The sequence below is a fragment of the Acanthopagrus latus genome, chromosome 14 (genome assembly GCF_904848185.1).
Source record: "Acanthopagrus latus isolate v.2019 chromosome 14, fAcaLat1.1, whole genome shotgun sequence".
NCBI classification, from domain to species: Eukaryota; Metazoa; Chordata; class Actinopteri; order Spariformes; family Sparidae; genus Acanthopagrus; species Acanthopagrus latus.
The window spans coordinates 9,258,909-9,275,470 of record NC_051052.1 but is presented as its reverse complement, the minus strand read 5'-3'; the positions used below and the strand labels follow the sequence as shown (position 1 = coordinate 9,275,470).

Here is a 16,562-nt window from a genome sequence, read left to right as displayed (position 1 = left end):
ACCACACTGCTGAGAGGGATTTACATACATTCAGTACAAACTTTATTTTGGTTTGACAGACCTCCCTGCCTGACACCTTCAAAACAGGGCCATCCCACAGATCCCACCTGCTGAATCATCACACAAGCTGTACAGAAAAAAACCCAAGAAACACAATGTGGAATTGTGACTTGAAGCCTGTTTATCTTGACATGTAACTGCATGGTCTCTCTCTGCGTCCCTGACTGTCTTTCTTTACGCTCTGGCTGCAGCCCTGCTCGATCACCAGCAGAGAGCACCACCCGGCCCGCTGGAAGCTGTGGGCGATCCTGCTGAGAGCTGACATTTTGTGACTCTTCATGATGCCCTCAGCGGGGCTGGAGGTTTGCGGCTCTCGTGGAAAGCACTAGATGGCGCAGCACAATTAAGGCCCGCAGAGAACTGAACGTTCCTCAAATGTGTGTCAACTGTTTTTTCAACCTGCGGGCCCTGTGCTGTAATGTGCTTTTTGTGAGGTTGGACTCGCCAAAGGAAAAAGAAAATGACCTACATTAGATCGTTAACATGATTATTCGGCCATTTCAACGCAAAAGAGGGCCCTGTGAAGTCCCTTTTAGGCAACACGTCTTTACTCTGCATACTGTGGGTATTCCCTGTGTCTGCATTTCTGTAGTATTCTCATGTCAGGTGAGGAGCTGAGGCCAGTCAGTCCTGAAGCTCCAGCAGGCGGATCAAAACGTGGTATTAAGCTGCGACACTCATGACTCTGTGTACTCCAGCATCTCCGAGGAGCCTGCAGGGAACCCACGACCCCCCCGTGTTACATCATGAGACACATGATTCCCCCCAGAACGAATCCTAAAGCTCAACATGAGCTCATGTTCACACGGACATGGTGTGTTTTCCACCGTGACTTCTTATTTTCAGCCTCCTACGGCGCTCTGCGAGTTAACACCGAGGTAAACGAGCGAATCTGAGATAACAATACAACCAGAAGCCTCTGAAAAACCAAGAAGTCAGCTCCTTTCTCGCTGTTATCATACAGATGCAGCATGCCAGATCATGATGAGTTTCTACTGTGGGCCCCCCGAGGGGGAAGTCCTAGTGTAAAAATATATGAACACAAGCTACATTTCACACATGTATTCACACCACATTGTTAAGGTGCACACACACACACACACACACACACACACACACACACACGCGCAAAATACACCAGTGACCCACTTTCCCTCTACGCTGAATCTTGTAGTCACTACTACTACTTTGTGGCCGAGAGTGGGCCCCTAGTTGCTTCCTGTCTCACTCACTCGTACACACACACGTACACTTTCACACACAGACACACACACATATTTGTTGAGGTTCTCTCGCTGTCACTGCTGCTTTCGCACTCACTTATATGAAAACCACTCAGAGTGAAAATGGACGCACATACACGAGCAGCCGGAGGAGTGGTGTGCAAAAAAGTGTGCGGTGAGGCTCAGCCAGGCAGGACTGAGGCGTTTTTCCAGGCGCTCCCTGCGCCTCTGCGGCCCACGCCAGCACCGGTCACTCAGGGCTCACTGTTCCAGATCATAGCTGCAAGGAATCTGATCCAGATTTGTAACCCCCCCAGCCCCACACACACACACACACACACACAGCTCAATCAGGACTGAAAGAGCTGCATCTCGTCCCACCCTCATTACAGTGTGACACTCTGCCTCTTGTCCTGAGAACCGAATCAGAGCAACAGATTGAGGGAAATGCACAAATGAAGACAAGTGAGACTGAACAACACTGAAGGCATTCATGCCAAAGACACTATAGTATGTTATGCTACAGTAACATTCTTGCATAAGTACAGGAACTGAAAGCTAAAACTGAGACGCCAATGCAGCAACACATCTGAGGGTTTGAGGGTTTTTTTTTTTTTAACCTTTCATGAATTTGACATCTTTTCTAAAGACATGCTGGATAGTTTGAGAGATAGTTTAGATCTCTGAGAGATGAAAATCGTAGATTATAAGGCAAAATATCCCAAGCTGTTCACAACTCTCAGGCTCAAGCAACTTGATTCATTTTAAGGGGTCAGATGCAAAAAAAAATAAACAAAACAAAAAAACAGTTGGGATCATTTGCTCTATACTGGCCTACAAGGCTAACCTAAATATACTAATTATGAAACTGAGGCAAATGGGTTCAAAGATTGTCCACTGTCTTTATTAATTATTTATTTTTCAGCTATTTTTCAAACGTCTTCCTCCAGAGAAAGTAAACTGAGCTCCACATTTGCAACTGGTGGCATGTCCTTCTCAAACAGGAGCATGTGAGGACTCTGTGTGTCACGGCCACTGTTGCATACCTCAACCCAGCTGGCCACGTTACCGTTAATACCATGGGCCCCCAACACAGGGACTCCAACAAGAAGCCAGGCAAGCCCCCCCCCTTACCTCACACTTTATCGCTCTTTCCCAGTGGCAGAATGTAACTGAGGACACTTACTCAAATACCGCTTTCCTTGTCTTGAATTGCGGCAAACATTTTGAGCGTTTTGCAGCTGGACGAAACAACAGAGCAGTACTGACACTCAGTTAAGTGAAGGGTCTAAATACTTCCTCCACCACTGCTCTTTTTAAAGACATGTCTCGTCACCCGGGGTTTTTTTTTTTTTTTTTTTGCTCAACCCAGTCAGGCTTCGCTGCTCAACATCAAAAAATCTGGTAACAGACATATCGTCACGGTTGGGTGAAAAGTGGGCATCCCCATTTGATCAATTTCCTTAGAAAGGAGAATCAGCCACAGCGTGATCTCTCCACTTTAAACAAAAAAACAGCCAACCTTGCACAAAAGAGATCTAAATCCACAAATGTCAAACAAATGCAGCTGATTGTTGGCAGATGCTCTATCTGATAGTAACAGGTGTTGGACACAAGTATCAGATTTTTCGTGTAAATGAGAAAAGGAATGTAACATATGAGGGGTTTCTGCTCAACATCCTTACAGTTTAAGACAACAACACTCAGATCACTGGTTGCAGGCCAGGTACCACAGTCACACACACAATCACTCAATCCCTCATTCATTTATCCTCCCATCCAGCCAGTCACGCACACACAAACTCACAAATACGTTTCGTGCCCTTCGCCTTCTCCTTTTCCCCGCAAACGCGCACATATTGTCATGCAGCCCAACACGCCAAGGCCGCTGCCAGATGCAAACCAGATGTTCCCCCAGATGTAGATAAGGGCGAAAAACACATCAGCTGAAGCGCACCACCTTTTCACCTCAGCTGGATGGAGCAGAAACAGATGCTGGACGCAGCTTTCCCGGAGTCATGAATGGCAGATACAGTAAAAAAAAAACTAAACTTAAACTGCATTGAAATGAAGTGTGCAAATAATATAAGGGGAGAAAGTGGAATTTGTTGCACTTTGAGGGGAAGAATTTAGAAGATTTATTTATTTTTTTTACGCTATGTTTAATTTTTCAAACATTTCTTTCTCTGTTTGGTTTTGACATTGAACCCGCCTCAAAGTCACCCCAGCAAAAGCAAAACAAGACCCCCCCCCCCACCCCCGAGACACACATGCAGGGACGAAAACAAAGGATCGATTTACACCCGCATCGCCACGCCCCACCCTTCAAGCCATCCTCCGCCTCCTCCTCCTCACGCCCACAAACACACGCCACAGAAAAAAACAATATTTGATAGAGCGCGATGTTATCACTTCAAAACACAGACGTCTTTTACATTTACAGACAAATCCACCCCTGCCCAGACTCAGACCACTCGGGCCACCACTGCTCTAAGAAAATAAATCCGAGACCCCAATCTGTACGTTACTCCAGCAACCTCCCCTGGGCCAGCCCCCGAGGAACCCCCTCCCAAAAACAAACACCGTGAATCAGGATCTCATTGGGCACATTTCATCTTAAACCCGTTCACCCTGACATGCTAGCTCCCCTGGTGAACCCCAGACAATATCCAGCTGCCAGCGAGCTGCCTCGCGCTCCTTACACCCCAAATTTCTGCAGACCTTAACCCAGAAAACACACTTACACACACACACACACACACACACACACACGAAATCAGAGTACGACTCATTCCTCGTCCTTCCCCCACAAACCCCACCTGTGGCCTCCACAGCTGGGCGAGCTCTGAGATGGAAACCCCTCCTCCTTACGTACGGAGGTTGTGACTTTATTTTAGGGGTCCACTGCCGTTTCTAATTCCTCTGTTTACCTCAGTGCTCCCCCACCACCTCCACCGAGTTCAAAGATCCAAATTTAGTTGACACCCCACACATCGCTTGCATTTGAAGATAAGACAGCGCAGAATCAGCTGCATTGTGTACACAAGCCTGGATGATATATTGCTCACAGCACAGTACTAACAGTAGAAGTTTATAGCAGTGAGATTGGAGGTCAAACAACATCTATGTTAGCTGTTGGTAAATCACCATAGTGGTTTTATTTCAGTGTTTAGCGGCTACACACTGAAATACAGTCATTAAAAAAAATCTAAAAATGAGAACCTTGCTGTATATATTGTGTAATTACATTGTCTAAATGTTTCCAACAATGTCTGAACCCAGAGATACAACCATTTAGATGCCAGAGGATAATCAGATCAATTAGGACACATCACATGCGAACCATTAAAGTCTGTGCAAATGTTTTCACAAAGTCGACGTTGGCAATTTTCCTGGATAAGTGAAAACTTTAGCCTACCAATGGTGCTAAAGGAAAAGTTTGGGGAATCACCAAAGGTTACTGGGCTTCATCCTCTGGGGGCCATGAATTTTGTGAACATCCTTTGAAAAACTGTTGAATACAAAAAATGTCATAGTCTGAACGTCAATCTCCAATCCTGGGGACCATGAATGTTCCCACAAAAATTGATGGCAATCCATCCAACAGTGGTTGAGTTATTACAAAGTGGTGCACCGACCCACAGACTGCCATCCCTTGAACCAACTCCGCTAAAGTGGCTAAAGATGGAGGCTAAACTGTTGTAGCCTACAGACATCCTCTGCTTCTGTTCTGCACAGCTTGTTTTGGGTTAGATCTTGATCTACTGAATATGTGTTTGTATGTACACATGTTCATGTATGTGTGTGACCTGCTTGGTGAAATCATCATTTAGCGTAGCGCTCTGAAAGCTCGCCTGAACGATGCACACACACTGTTTCCTTTCTTGCTCTTTGTCTTGCTTGAATTTTGCCATTTCCCATGCCACGTTGCTACACCGAGTCTCTCTTGTTCTCCCAGATTGTAATTTGTTGTGGTATGTCAGTAAATTATGACTGACGTAAGCAACTTACTGTCTGTGGTATCGTCTTCTCAGTATTTGCTGCCACAGTTGAAAGGCAAAAAAGGATGTGGAAACCCCCGCGCTGCACCTGTGAACCAACAACTTCCTCCCCTCTGCCTTGTGCTCTGTTCTCTCCGACGAGGACTTCCTGCTCAAATGAGACGGGGTACACACTGTACATCCTCTCTTGGTGCCCCACTCACTAATTCAAACCCTCAAAGGTTCAATGACCTATAGCCAGGTGAGACATCGGTCTTATCTGGAGCGAAACATAAGAGGATCTTGAACTCAAAACAACATAGTGATGCAGTAAGTAGTACTACTTGTGTGACATGGGGTGTCTGACTGAACCGTGGACTGTCTGATCAGACACAATGGTGACATACATTGGTTTGTGGACTACCACCTTGAGGCCTCGAGTCTGGCATTATGGCCGCTGCCATCTTGTTTTTGGAAGCAGACACATTTGAACAGGAGCTTTGGATCTGATCGCCAGCCCGAGGACATGCCATGGTAGTAACTTGAAAAATGTAGGTTTAAGGGACTCTTGCGTTGGCTTAACTTTTCCTGGTTAGCTCTGTCTGTTTATAATACTGTCTGTTGCATAATCCCATCGATTAAAGCCATATTTCAATCAGTGTGTGAAGAGGCTATGGTTAAGTTGCAAGGCTGATAGTTACTTTGATAGTAATAAACTTTTCGGTGAATTACTTTAAAGGAACAGTTCTACATTTTTGGGAAATATGCTTATTAACCTTGTAGCTGAGAGATGAGAAGACTGATACTGTGGTCAGGTCTGTATGCTCAATCTAAAACTATACAGCCAACAGCTGGATACCTTAGCTCAATATCAATTAATATACAACAAATCACGAAGTAAGCTTTAGAGGTCTGCTAATTCATATTTTGATAAGAAGAGAGAGACTCAGGCTGGCACTGGAGAGACTCTGGTGGCATGAGAGTGGTGTCTTGGTCTTGTGTTATGACTAAAGAAATGTCAAACTACTCCTTTAAGAGTTTAATCTGGTTTATGAGTCAGTTCCTCAACATCTACCTTCGATTAATCTTTAAGCCTAGTTCATTTTCAGTGCTGTTGTGAACTCTGTTGTGAGTGGCATCTTTTGAGAAGGCTACACTCAAACTGCATACATTAGTGTCACACGACCTGCCTGTGGTCGCAGGATATAGGTATGGCCAGCTTCCTAACAGCATCTCTGTTGTGTCCTTTGGGTGTTTTACGCCCCGGCGAATCAGTAACATTTGAATGAGAAGAGGTGAATTGATTTTTCCTTTTTACACTAGCACAAGACCCACCGTGACAGCTCCCCCAGCACGTCGTCTTCTGACCTGAGTCACATTGTAATTGTGTGACTGTTGTTTGACAGGCACGCTAATGTATTCAAAGGGCACTGACCGTGGCAGGGAAAACAATGGGCTTAATGACTGCGTTGTTAAATGTAACACACAGCACAGGATTAAGGACTGGAGAGGGGGGGAGGCACACCAAAACACACACAGCACTGTAGACAACAAGAAGGAGGATTAGGAATGTAATGTGGAACAATAAGCTGACTGTAAATACAGGTCAGAGAGCTGACACAACAGTGAGGGGATCATGCTGCTGAGGATTCATTGTCTGCTCAGGAGCCCTCAAATATGACAGTGTATAAAGCCTACTTGACACACAGATTAGCAGAGCACTGGGGAACTGGGCCACAACCCTAATTGACTATTATGCATCACGATGGGAGGGACCTAAAATAACTCAGCATGTAGACAAACAATACGTTTCTGTGCCGAGAATGTGATCTCAATGAGGGGGCGCTTTTTCGAAACTGCTACAATGATTTTCAAAAAAGATGGCGATCAATTTTGTTCAGATCGATCGACTGAGGGGTTCATTGACTGATCGTTGCAGCTCGATTCACATCTTTTGTTGAAATAAAAGGGCAGCGGGGAAATTATTAGAGGGGTCATTTTGGAGAAACAGCGCATGTGGATCTTTCTAATTAGTGGTGATTGAACAGTATCACTTGAAAGAGTGCAAATTCAAAGGAAATGTCATGTTCATCAAACCCCCCCCCACATCCCAATAACTGGGATGTGTCGCCCATCATCAAGTCCAACATTGACATTTGTGGACTTTGCGAAACTCTTTAACTCACTTGGATGCACTTGTTTTGTTTGCTCTGAGCTGCCTTCAACTTTTTTTCTAAGCTCTTCCAGGAAAATAGCCCCTTCTAAATCAAGAAACATTCCACAGTGGTGACGTAACGACGCACTGCTGTCACACAGATCGCACACAAACAAAGTCCCTCACCATGGCTGCTACCTGCTTTGGCTTATTAAAGCAGAGCATCTGATAAAACACTTGCAGAAACATTGCTTTCATTCAAGGTGTCTGAGTGGCTTCAGTTAAAATGAGGCCGGCCAGGCACTGACTAATGTGTAAAAATAGTCAGTGTGTGTCTGTAACCTGGAGCAACCTTCCTGAGTGAGGGGCGTTGGTCATATTGTGTCACTGAAATGCTACACAACAACAAGGCTGCGGGACCATGTAACACGCTGTAACAGAGAGCCTATGTAATAATAAGAAACAGGAGAATCTATTTGACAGTTACTATAGAAAGGATGAGCCGGCAGTATCTCGTAATAGTTACGGAAAGAAAGAAAGTGTCATAACAGGCGTAGGATGTATTACTGGAAGCATAACATGATGTAATAATGAAAAGCAACTGAGCGAGAATTTAAGAAAAAAAATGTATAAAAAAGAAGAAGTGAAATGTAATACTCATGGTGATAAAAGGGATTGATAATATGCTTTTTACACATAGGAAAATTCAATAAATGCCTCCATTGTTATTATTACCAAAATTGACATACTCAAGTGCCTAGTTTTGTTTGGCTACAAGTCCAAAACTCCAAGATAAGCACTTTAATGCTTTATAAAGTCTCTGGAACTAGAACTGAGGAACATTTGGCATTTTTGATTAAAGGTTAACTCCTCTAATTTAGACATTAAAGTGTATTCGCAGGTCTAAGCGAGTACTGGGACTACCTCATATGTGAAAAAAAGCAGCATAAAGCCTTTTGTGTCTCCAGAGGAAGCCATATGTAATATCAGACATTTCCCCCAGTGATGTCACCCAGTGGCTAAATTGCACGATGGGTAAAGGTGGCATAAAAAAAAAAGGTGATGTGTTCAGTTTTGCTGCAGCGATTATGATAATTTGTTGTTAAACTGTCGATAATAAGTCCAACAGTATTACAGGAGTGCAGTGCTAGCCCACGGTGCAACTAAGCCACTGAGTGACATCACTGGATGCAATTAATCAGATTACATGCAGCTTCCTCTGAAGCCTCAAAAGGCTTTATACTAATTTTTTCCACATATGTTGCAGTACTCCCTAAGAACTGTAATCACACTTTAATGGGTAAAATTAGCAGAATTACCCTTTAAAACCCCTGATTTTAATCTCAGTTGTTGCAGATTAGTTTTCTGCTGATCAATTTGCTTCAGCTCTATTATCTTTTATTCAAACACCAGAATGGTGCTTTTATCAGTGGACTTTAGTCCAGGTAGGTATAAAACACCAGGGTACATTAAAAAAAAGAGACAGTAAATATGTCATAGAATATGTAAAATAAGATTACTGTGTTTTACTTCTTGGATAACAGCATATTAGTTTTATTTCTTGAGCAATAAAGATTAGTTTCAATGTATGTTAATTTGGTTCTGATTTAACATTCTAGAGGTCAAGAAGTCACAAACTTTTTACTGTAAGGAAGTGAGAAGCAGCATGGTTTGCTCTTCACCTCCTTACTTCATGAGCAACTAAATGTACATGATCATGGCATCCAGTGCCTCATTACACTTCACGGGCCTGAACATACACCCTGCTGAAGAAAACAGCACGGACCAGCACCAAAACCAGCCCCAAAACAGAACATATGCTGGTCTTACTGGTGACCAGTCACTAACAAGACCAGCATATGTAGTCTTTTGGTGCTGGTCTATGCTGTTTTTATTTTTTCAGCAGGGCATACACATGTGGATGTGAGAAATTTGCGGGAGAAGTCGAAATGGGGCTGTCTTGACCTCCCATTTTCAAGTCACGTTGCACCTCAACGTGACTGAAGTCCATGGGCTCGGTGCCAGAGGAAAACGTGATGCAAACACTACACGAGAATGTGTGTCACATTTGCTGGAGAAGGGAAATGGCCGCCATTGCCAAGATATTTGACCTACTTCTAGCTGCGCTGAGGGAGAAGTGAGGCACTGGCGCGCAACAGAGTGCAGCAGCAACAGGTTGGAGCAGGATCGCAGAGAGGGAATCGGAGCTTTTTAGCATCTTTAAAAAAGGGTAAGACACTATTTATTGTCGCTTTTAACACTTAACATGTATTAATATACAATAAAACAACGTGAAATGCACAGTTTAAACTGTTTTTCCACTGAGTGCGTGTTGGATGTTTTTGTGCGCACGTCTGCTCTGCAGCAGCACAACTGCAGCTTTTGTTGCGTTCACTTGTCGTATAAATTTATGATAGCGTTGTTTACCTCCTGGCCGCTCGCCAACAATGACTGTTTTGATGGAGACACACGTGATCGTTGCTGGGACGTCCCCTCTTCTCCTGTCTCGTAAATCCTTTCCAAACAACTCGCAGATAAGGGCGACAGGCACGACCCTCCTGTGGGCAGTGGCAACGATAGTGTTCAACGTGACAGTGTTTGTTTCCACGCTGCTGTCACGAACGCAGCCCATTTCTCTGAGTGGACGTGAACTGTGCGCAGTTTGAGGACGAAACGCTCGAGAGACGTCAACTTTTAGAAACTTTTGAGACATTGACGCTGATGGTAAGAGGATACATATCACTTATTTCGTGTCTTTCTTGACGCCATATTAATTACGAGTATTTTACGAGTAATCATACCAACGCTTTTATTTGTGTCTTTACATGATATGTCTGGTTATGCTAAAGCGCATGTAACGTTAGTTAGTTAGACGTTATTCGCCGCTTTGCTAGCCGTTGACACGCATTTCTAAATGTGGAATAAAAAAATACATGCAAATGTTAACATACTCTTTTTTATAGTTGTTAACACTCTTCAATGTAATATTATGTGGATGTTGTGTGTGTAATATAAGCGTGAGGTGCTTTGACAAGATGCTGGCTGTTTGTGTGTCGCATCTCATTGACCCACATCCGCACGGAATCCGACTGCGTCACGAACTTTTCCTACTGACTCGTTTTTACGGAGCCAAAAAAGGGACTTTTCCGGTGTTGTTTAGCCCGGCATTGCAAAGCAAATAGTCTTGGTTGCAGAGGCAGTCGTTGCATTCATAGCCGTGGTTGTTTTCTTTAGTTTTGTGGAAGTTTAAGAGGGTTTTCTCGGTGTTTTTCTTCTGGGGACACCGAGCGAAGTGGTAACCTGATCTGCATACCGCGCCCACTTCATCCTCAGCACAAACAACTTTCACTGGCAGAGAGCAGCAGCCCTGTCGGTGAAAGAGAGGCAGTGCTGGTTTTGGCTTCGCGTTGTTTCACCAAGTTTTTTTTTTCTTTTTTAGTTTGACATTCATGTGGCTCTGAGGAAGCTGTGCGGGTTAAATCAATTACTGATAGTGATTAAAGCAAAGTAAGAGCTTAAAAGTGCTAAAACTGGTCGCCCCCTGTGGTTTGCAAACACATGGTTTCTAACTGTTTGTTGGAGCAGGCGGACATGGTGAAATTACAGGCTGTTTGACTTGTGGAAGTGCTCTCTCTAGCTATATATTCTGTATGTGTCAAAGAGTTACACAACGCTCTTCTCCCCCCTCCTCTTCAGACCCTCTAGGTTTTTTTTTTTTCTTTCCAAGCAGGTCCGGCCCCTTATTTCTGTCCCCAGGCTGATTTTGAGCTGATTATAATGGCATGTCAGAGCTTCTTAAAATGACTGTACATTCTCCATGCTGTTTTAACTGTGAGACCCGGGTAACCACAAGCGACTCAACCATTTCCAGTTTGATTTGAGCAATTACGCAGTCGTAATGACTCGTTAACAGCACCAATAAAAGTGAAGACTTAAGCGATCCTATGTGAAAACTGCTAAACTCACACTGAAACCCAGAATGTGACAGTCGCTCATTGAATCCATTGACGTTTTTGGTTCAGTGCTTAATAACCTAGATGTTTGCGCAGGGCCAGATTAACCCACTAAGGGGCCCCTTCTCAGCTACCCACGCCCCTTGCCCCCCGACTTTACTTTGTGGTCGCCTCATTAAATGCAAATTTCTTTTTAGGTATATGAGTTAAGTATAAACGGGCCCCCCATACAAAACAGGGCACATGATACAATTTTCACACTGGTTGTACTGGTGCACCCCCATTTTTCATTGAGATGCACCAGCACAAAATTTTAGAGCATTTTAATTTAATTTCTTGACACACTATGCAAATAATTGCAAAGGGAAATAAAGCTACAAATACATGTTTTATTACATATACATTACAAGCAACAAGGAATAACAATAACTTACAACTGTTTAAAAAGTAACCTGCTACATTTCAGGTGCACCGGTGCAACCAATGAAAAAATGTTAAGTTGCACTTGAGTTGTTTTATTGAAGTTTGCAGCATTTTAGCACAGGAAACATCAGCATTTAAGGCCTAACACAGTATACAGCAGTATTATTGTCAGCTCTATAGTACTGCCCATCCCAGAAAAAACATAGTCTTGTCCTTTACTGCTTTGAAACTGCTGATAAAGCACTGAACTGTGAATTTAAGTCAAACGGAGGCTCTAGATTCAGCAGGGATGTGGTTATCATTCACCTACATGTAAAATTAAACCACACTGTGGAGATAGTGCAGGTTGTGACATGATAAACTTGGCAGAATATCAGTTATCAGCGCAGAAGTCGATGTCAGAATTCAACAGCGCTGCTCTAATTAAACGTGGCAGGAGGCAGCTGGGGTATGTGGGAAACATTTCTCACAAAGAGTCTACGTGGGCCTTTTCTCTAAGTGACTCCCTGACCTCTACAGTCGACCTTTAACCTGCAGACACCAGAGCAGGTGGTGAATCAGGTTAACTCTTAGACGTCAGGCCAGTGAATTATGTTGGAGATTTATTTGGTGTAGTTTCAGTTACCTGAAGCTGCAGTAATTACTTAGTGGGTTAGGGCACACATGTGGTTGATCACATAAAATATAAAGGCGCCCAAGAGGGCAGATACAGCTGGTGGTGGGGTGGGTGTTGGTGTGTAATCTATGCCAGTAAAAAAGCCAGCTCACACCTCATTGAAGCTCTACAGGTCTAACAGAGCCAACACTCCACCTCTGGCCTTTCTTTAACACTGTGTCGTGCATGTGTTTCTACTCTGACAGGGAAATGGCGTTTGCCTCTCCATCAACATCGACAGCAGAACCAGCAATGGCGTCTGACTCGGAAATGACATGCCAGGGGGGCATCGAGACTTTGAATTTGAAGGTGGGGCCAGTGCGGAGGAACCTCTTCGGGCCCGTAGACCACCAGCAGCTGCAGAAGGACTTCGAGCGGCTGCTCTGCATGAGCGTGGAGGTGGCCAACAAGCGCTGGAATTTCGATTTCCAGAGTGAGAGGCCGGGAGAGGGCTCCAACATTGAGTGGGAGGAGCTTAGATGCCAGGATGTGCCCATGTTTTACCGCAGCTGCACAGTTAGGCCGGCAGGGCTGCCACAGAGTAAAAAACAGATTTCGTCTTCATCAGGCGAGAGTTCCCCAAGGTCCAGCAGCCCATCTGGGTCTGGGGATGAGTACCTGGAGGTGACCACAAGGGGGTGCTACCGGCTCAAACGGAATGGAAAACGCAGGCAGGCTGCCATCACAGGTCAGTGTGGCCAAAATTTCTAAATTATGCGTATTTATTCTGTTGCTGACAGTTAAATGAACATGATGCTACTGTTAGCAGCTGCATAGCTTAGCACAAACTGAAGTGTAAAAAAATCAGGAAAAAATAAAAAAAAATGTTCTCGCTATTTAACTTAATGACTTGCTTTTTTTTTGTTTTCACTTTTTGTGCTAAGCTAAATGGCGAAAGCGTCTTAGCTCTTAGCAAGAAAGTTAAAACTTGCATTTCCAGAAATTTTAACCCTTTCCTTAAACAGTGCTTTTATATCTTGACTCACATCATGATACTACTGATTGTATCAAGAACACCATCATGGACAGATTTCAGTTAATAGACTGTCTGGACTATTTTCCCTGACTTTGAATTGTCTTTTTTTCTCTCATCAGATTTCTTCAGGGTGAAGAAGAGGAAGCTTCTGCATTACAAAGCATCGTCTCGGCAGTAGAGAAGCAGACTCAACGGCTGATCACTTGGTGGTCGACATCCTTCTTCACCTCACATTGATATGTTTCATATCATATGTATATATGTAGCATTTTGTAACTGACTGTCCACAAGCTCAGATGGGCTTAAAAACTCCACATACCTTCAATTCTCAGCACAATGAAGCTACCATTCCCCTCCTTAATCATGCTCAAGACCCTAGACACGGTTTTCGTTGATAATTACAAATATTCTATATTTTGTATACTGTTTTCCTCAGCTTCTGACTATACTGTGAAATAATTTTGAATGCACTCTTAATAACAGAAACAGGCTCTAGTTATAAGAGGTTAATTGTCAGCTGAATGGGCCTTCAATAGTATTTGACCTCATTCCTCGACCCGTTTTTCCTCCCTCTTGCTAAAAGTCATAAGAGGTTTTGATTAGAGGAGTTACTATTCCTGGCTTCGTGTCACACTTTGCCTACAGACTCACCCCTGCGGCTCCGAGAGCACGAGTCGAGCCAGAGGTCAAAACCTCAGCCAGCGCTCGAAAATTTGGCAACACGACTGTGATTAGCTCCAGGTTAAAGGTCAACGGTGGAGGGTCAGCGGTTAAGTAATTCAGTCATTGTCATACAATGAGAGTAGAAATGATAATGTTTCACATCTGACTATTTATTTATTATCAACGATGCTAGATCGTTTTCAAAAAAAGAAAAATTAAAGGAAAAAATTACAAGCAAAGTGTAAAATGAGGTATTGAACCAACATTTGTGGAAACCTTTGACTTATGTGTTGGACTTTAAGTCAGTCACTTTTAAGTCAGTGCTCATGTAGACTCCACCGTTGCCACTTAAAATTTTGGCCCATAATTATTTTATACCATCCCAACAAAGCAAGAATCATACAAACTATATTCCTTTTTTGCTTTGTATTATTTGCATAATGGGGCTGTAAAAACATCTATATACTTTTTTGGCAACCAACCTTATTTAGTGTTAGCTTTACGCTTGTACAATGTAGCATTTTCAGCTCTTTGCCTTCACATGATTTCCACCATCCTTTTCTTCATGAAGGTGTAGCGTTTTATCACTGTGACGCAAGTCGGAGGGATCGAAACTTTTGATTCCAATTTATTTTTCCCTATAAGAAGAGTTGAGCTGCTTAGCATCTTCTGTCGCCACGCAGTTCTATAAGTGTACATATGCATATAAGTGTTTGTGTGAATGAGTTTGACTGGTGTTCATTTTTAGGTGTCTCACAAGTTGTTGAAGTTGTGGCAGCTGAGGCAGTTGTACCAAAGAGGAAATAGCTGTGCCATTAAATTAGAAACACATCATTTATAACAAGTGGCTCACTGTTGATAGGTCACAGAGGGATTTGGTGACTCAAATAGGACATGCCTCCTCTTTTGTCCCTGCAGTCATTCAAATTTGTATATGAATATAAAGCCATGCCCTAGATTAATCCACTCTTAACTACCTCATCAAGTGATTCAGTAAAACAAACAAGTTATAGTCACGCAAAATTTAAAACCAACATAGCTCAGGTTGTTTATGTCTACAGGCGAAAGAGAGACAGAGAGACCGACACAAAGGGGAGAGGGGGGTCTGATTATTGTGTTGTGGTAAAAGCTGTCGAGGTTTAGCACTCCGCGTTGAGTTTCACATCAGGTAAAAGAGTCAGTGTGTCAGAGCGGGGCCCAGCTCCACGCATAGGAAACTCGGCTCCCCTGAGGGGGGAGGGGGGAGACAACTTTTGTTGTTGCTCTCTGCCCTGCTCTGCTCTGACAGCTCTCCCAGAGACGGAGGAGCAGTATTAGTGGGGGGAGGGACGAGGAAAACTTTAATAGAAAACCAGAAAACGTCTCAAACCCCTTCTGGATCAAAGGATCTCAGCGGCCAGACAAGTGGCCCTCGAGTCAGACGTGCTTTTGTCTGCCTCCCTTTTAGAAGTCTACCAGTCTCTCTTTCATGAAGCAGCCGCCTCAGTCTCTGCGAGAAATTGGCATGAAAGCAGTTGTTCATGATCATGTTATTCTTTCACGGCCATATTCCACAGCGCTAAAAATAGCAAACACGGCTGTTTAGAATCGTTTGAATTTGTCAGGATGACTTGTTTTGTTTGTCAACGTATCTGTGTGTGTGAGTGAGAGCCAGTGTTTGTGTGCACCCATCTTCTCAGTGCATTTAAGAGGAAACTTTCAAAGTCTATTAACTTATTTTGAGTTTGTATCAGTTGTTAAGTAGGGAAATAATTGTAAATTCCTTTTTTTTTCTATAACTAACTAATTGTGTTATTTCGGAAACTATATCTTTGCACTACTTTAAACATTGACGAGAATTATTTTTTTATGGTAATCTTTAAAAGACAAAAAACAAATACTTTCTCAGAAACTGGGGCACAGATTAGGACTTTTCCGAACATTGATAATATAATAATAATTTTATTATATTACCCTTTTCCTCCAGTCAGATCTGTCATGCTGTTAGACACAGTGTATAACATATATTGTTATTCTTCTTCACATCCGTTTGGAGGAAATAAAATACAATAAAATTAAACTGGTAAATGTCAAGATTCAGCTGTTAGTCTCACTGGGCCCAGGCAAATTTTGCTTACCTAATTCACCTGTTGCAGCTATATTAAAGTGTAGCCTTTTAAAAAACAAAAAGTGTTGTATATGCATGAATGTAATCTTTGTACACCATTTGTAATAATTTTATTGTAAATTAATACTGGTGTATGTACCCTTGCAACATGTAAGAAGTGTATTTGTATGGGATCAGACTCATCCTTTGTGATGATATTTGTATAGAAAATACTATATAGTTGGGTTGTTGGTGCACTGTTGCCTTTTATATTGTTGATTTCATGGTGTGCTCAAAATAATAAAATGTTAATGAGATTGATATAAACTACAACACTGTCGTCTGAACTCTTGTTTCTTAGAGTTATGAAAGACTGAAACTTGATGTT

General features: G+C 43.0%; 2 protein-coding genes across 4 annotated transcripts in view; one reads left to right on the top strand and one right to left on the bottom strand.

The window, feature by feature from the left end:
* The window catches only part of sapcd1 (suppressor APC domain containing 1), a 16,036-nt gene extending 6,061 nt beyond the window's left edge, over window positions 1-9,975 (bottom strand). Inside the window, exon 1 of one of the 2 annotated variants that reach the window (XM_037121487.1) lies at window positions 9,846-9,975. The gene's annotated coding sequence lies outside the window, so the exon portion shown is untranslated. Of the gene's footprint in view, window positions 1-9,533; window positions 9,639-9,845 lie in introns of those variants that run through there. The other variant, XM_037121488.1, reaches the window with a different exon arrangement.
* cdkn1d (cyclin-dependent kinase inhibitor 1D) lies at window positions 9,397-16,507 on the top strand. Of its 2 annotated transcripts, none has more exons than XM_037121486.1 (3): window positions 9,397-9,648; window positions 12,656-13,137; window positions 13,545-16,507. In XM_037121486.1, the coding sequence occupies exons 2-3, from the start codon at window positions 12,660-12,662 to the stop codon at window positions 13,601-13,603; spliced, it is 537 nt and encodes a 178-aa protein (XP_036977381.1). In that variant the 5' UTR covers window positions 9,397-9,648; window positions 12,656-12,659; the 3' UTR covers window positions 13,604-16,507. The 2 variants fall into 2 exon arrangements, with proteins under 2 accessions (XP_036977381.1, XP_036977380.1); XM_037121485.1 differs by lacking the exon at window positions 9,397-9,648 and adding an exon at window positions 9,975-10,142.
* The last annotated feature ends 55 nt before the right edge of the window (window positions 16,508-16,562 follow it).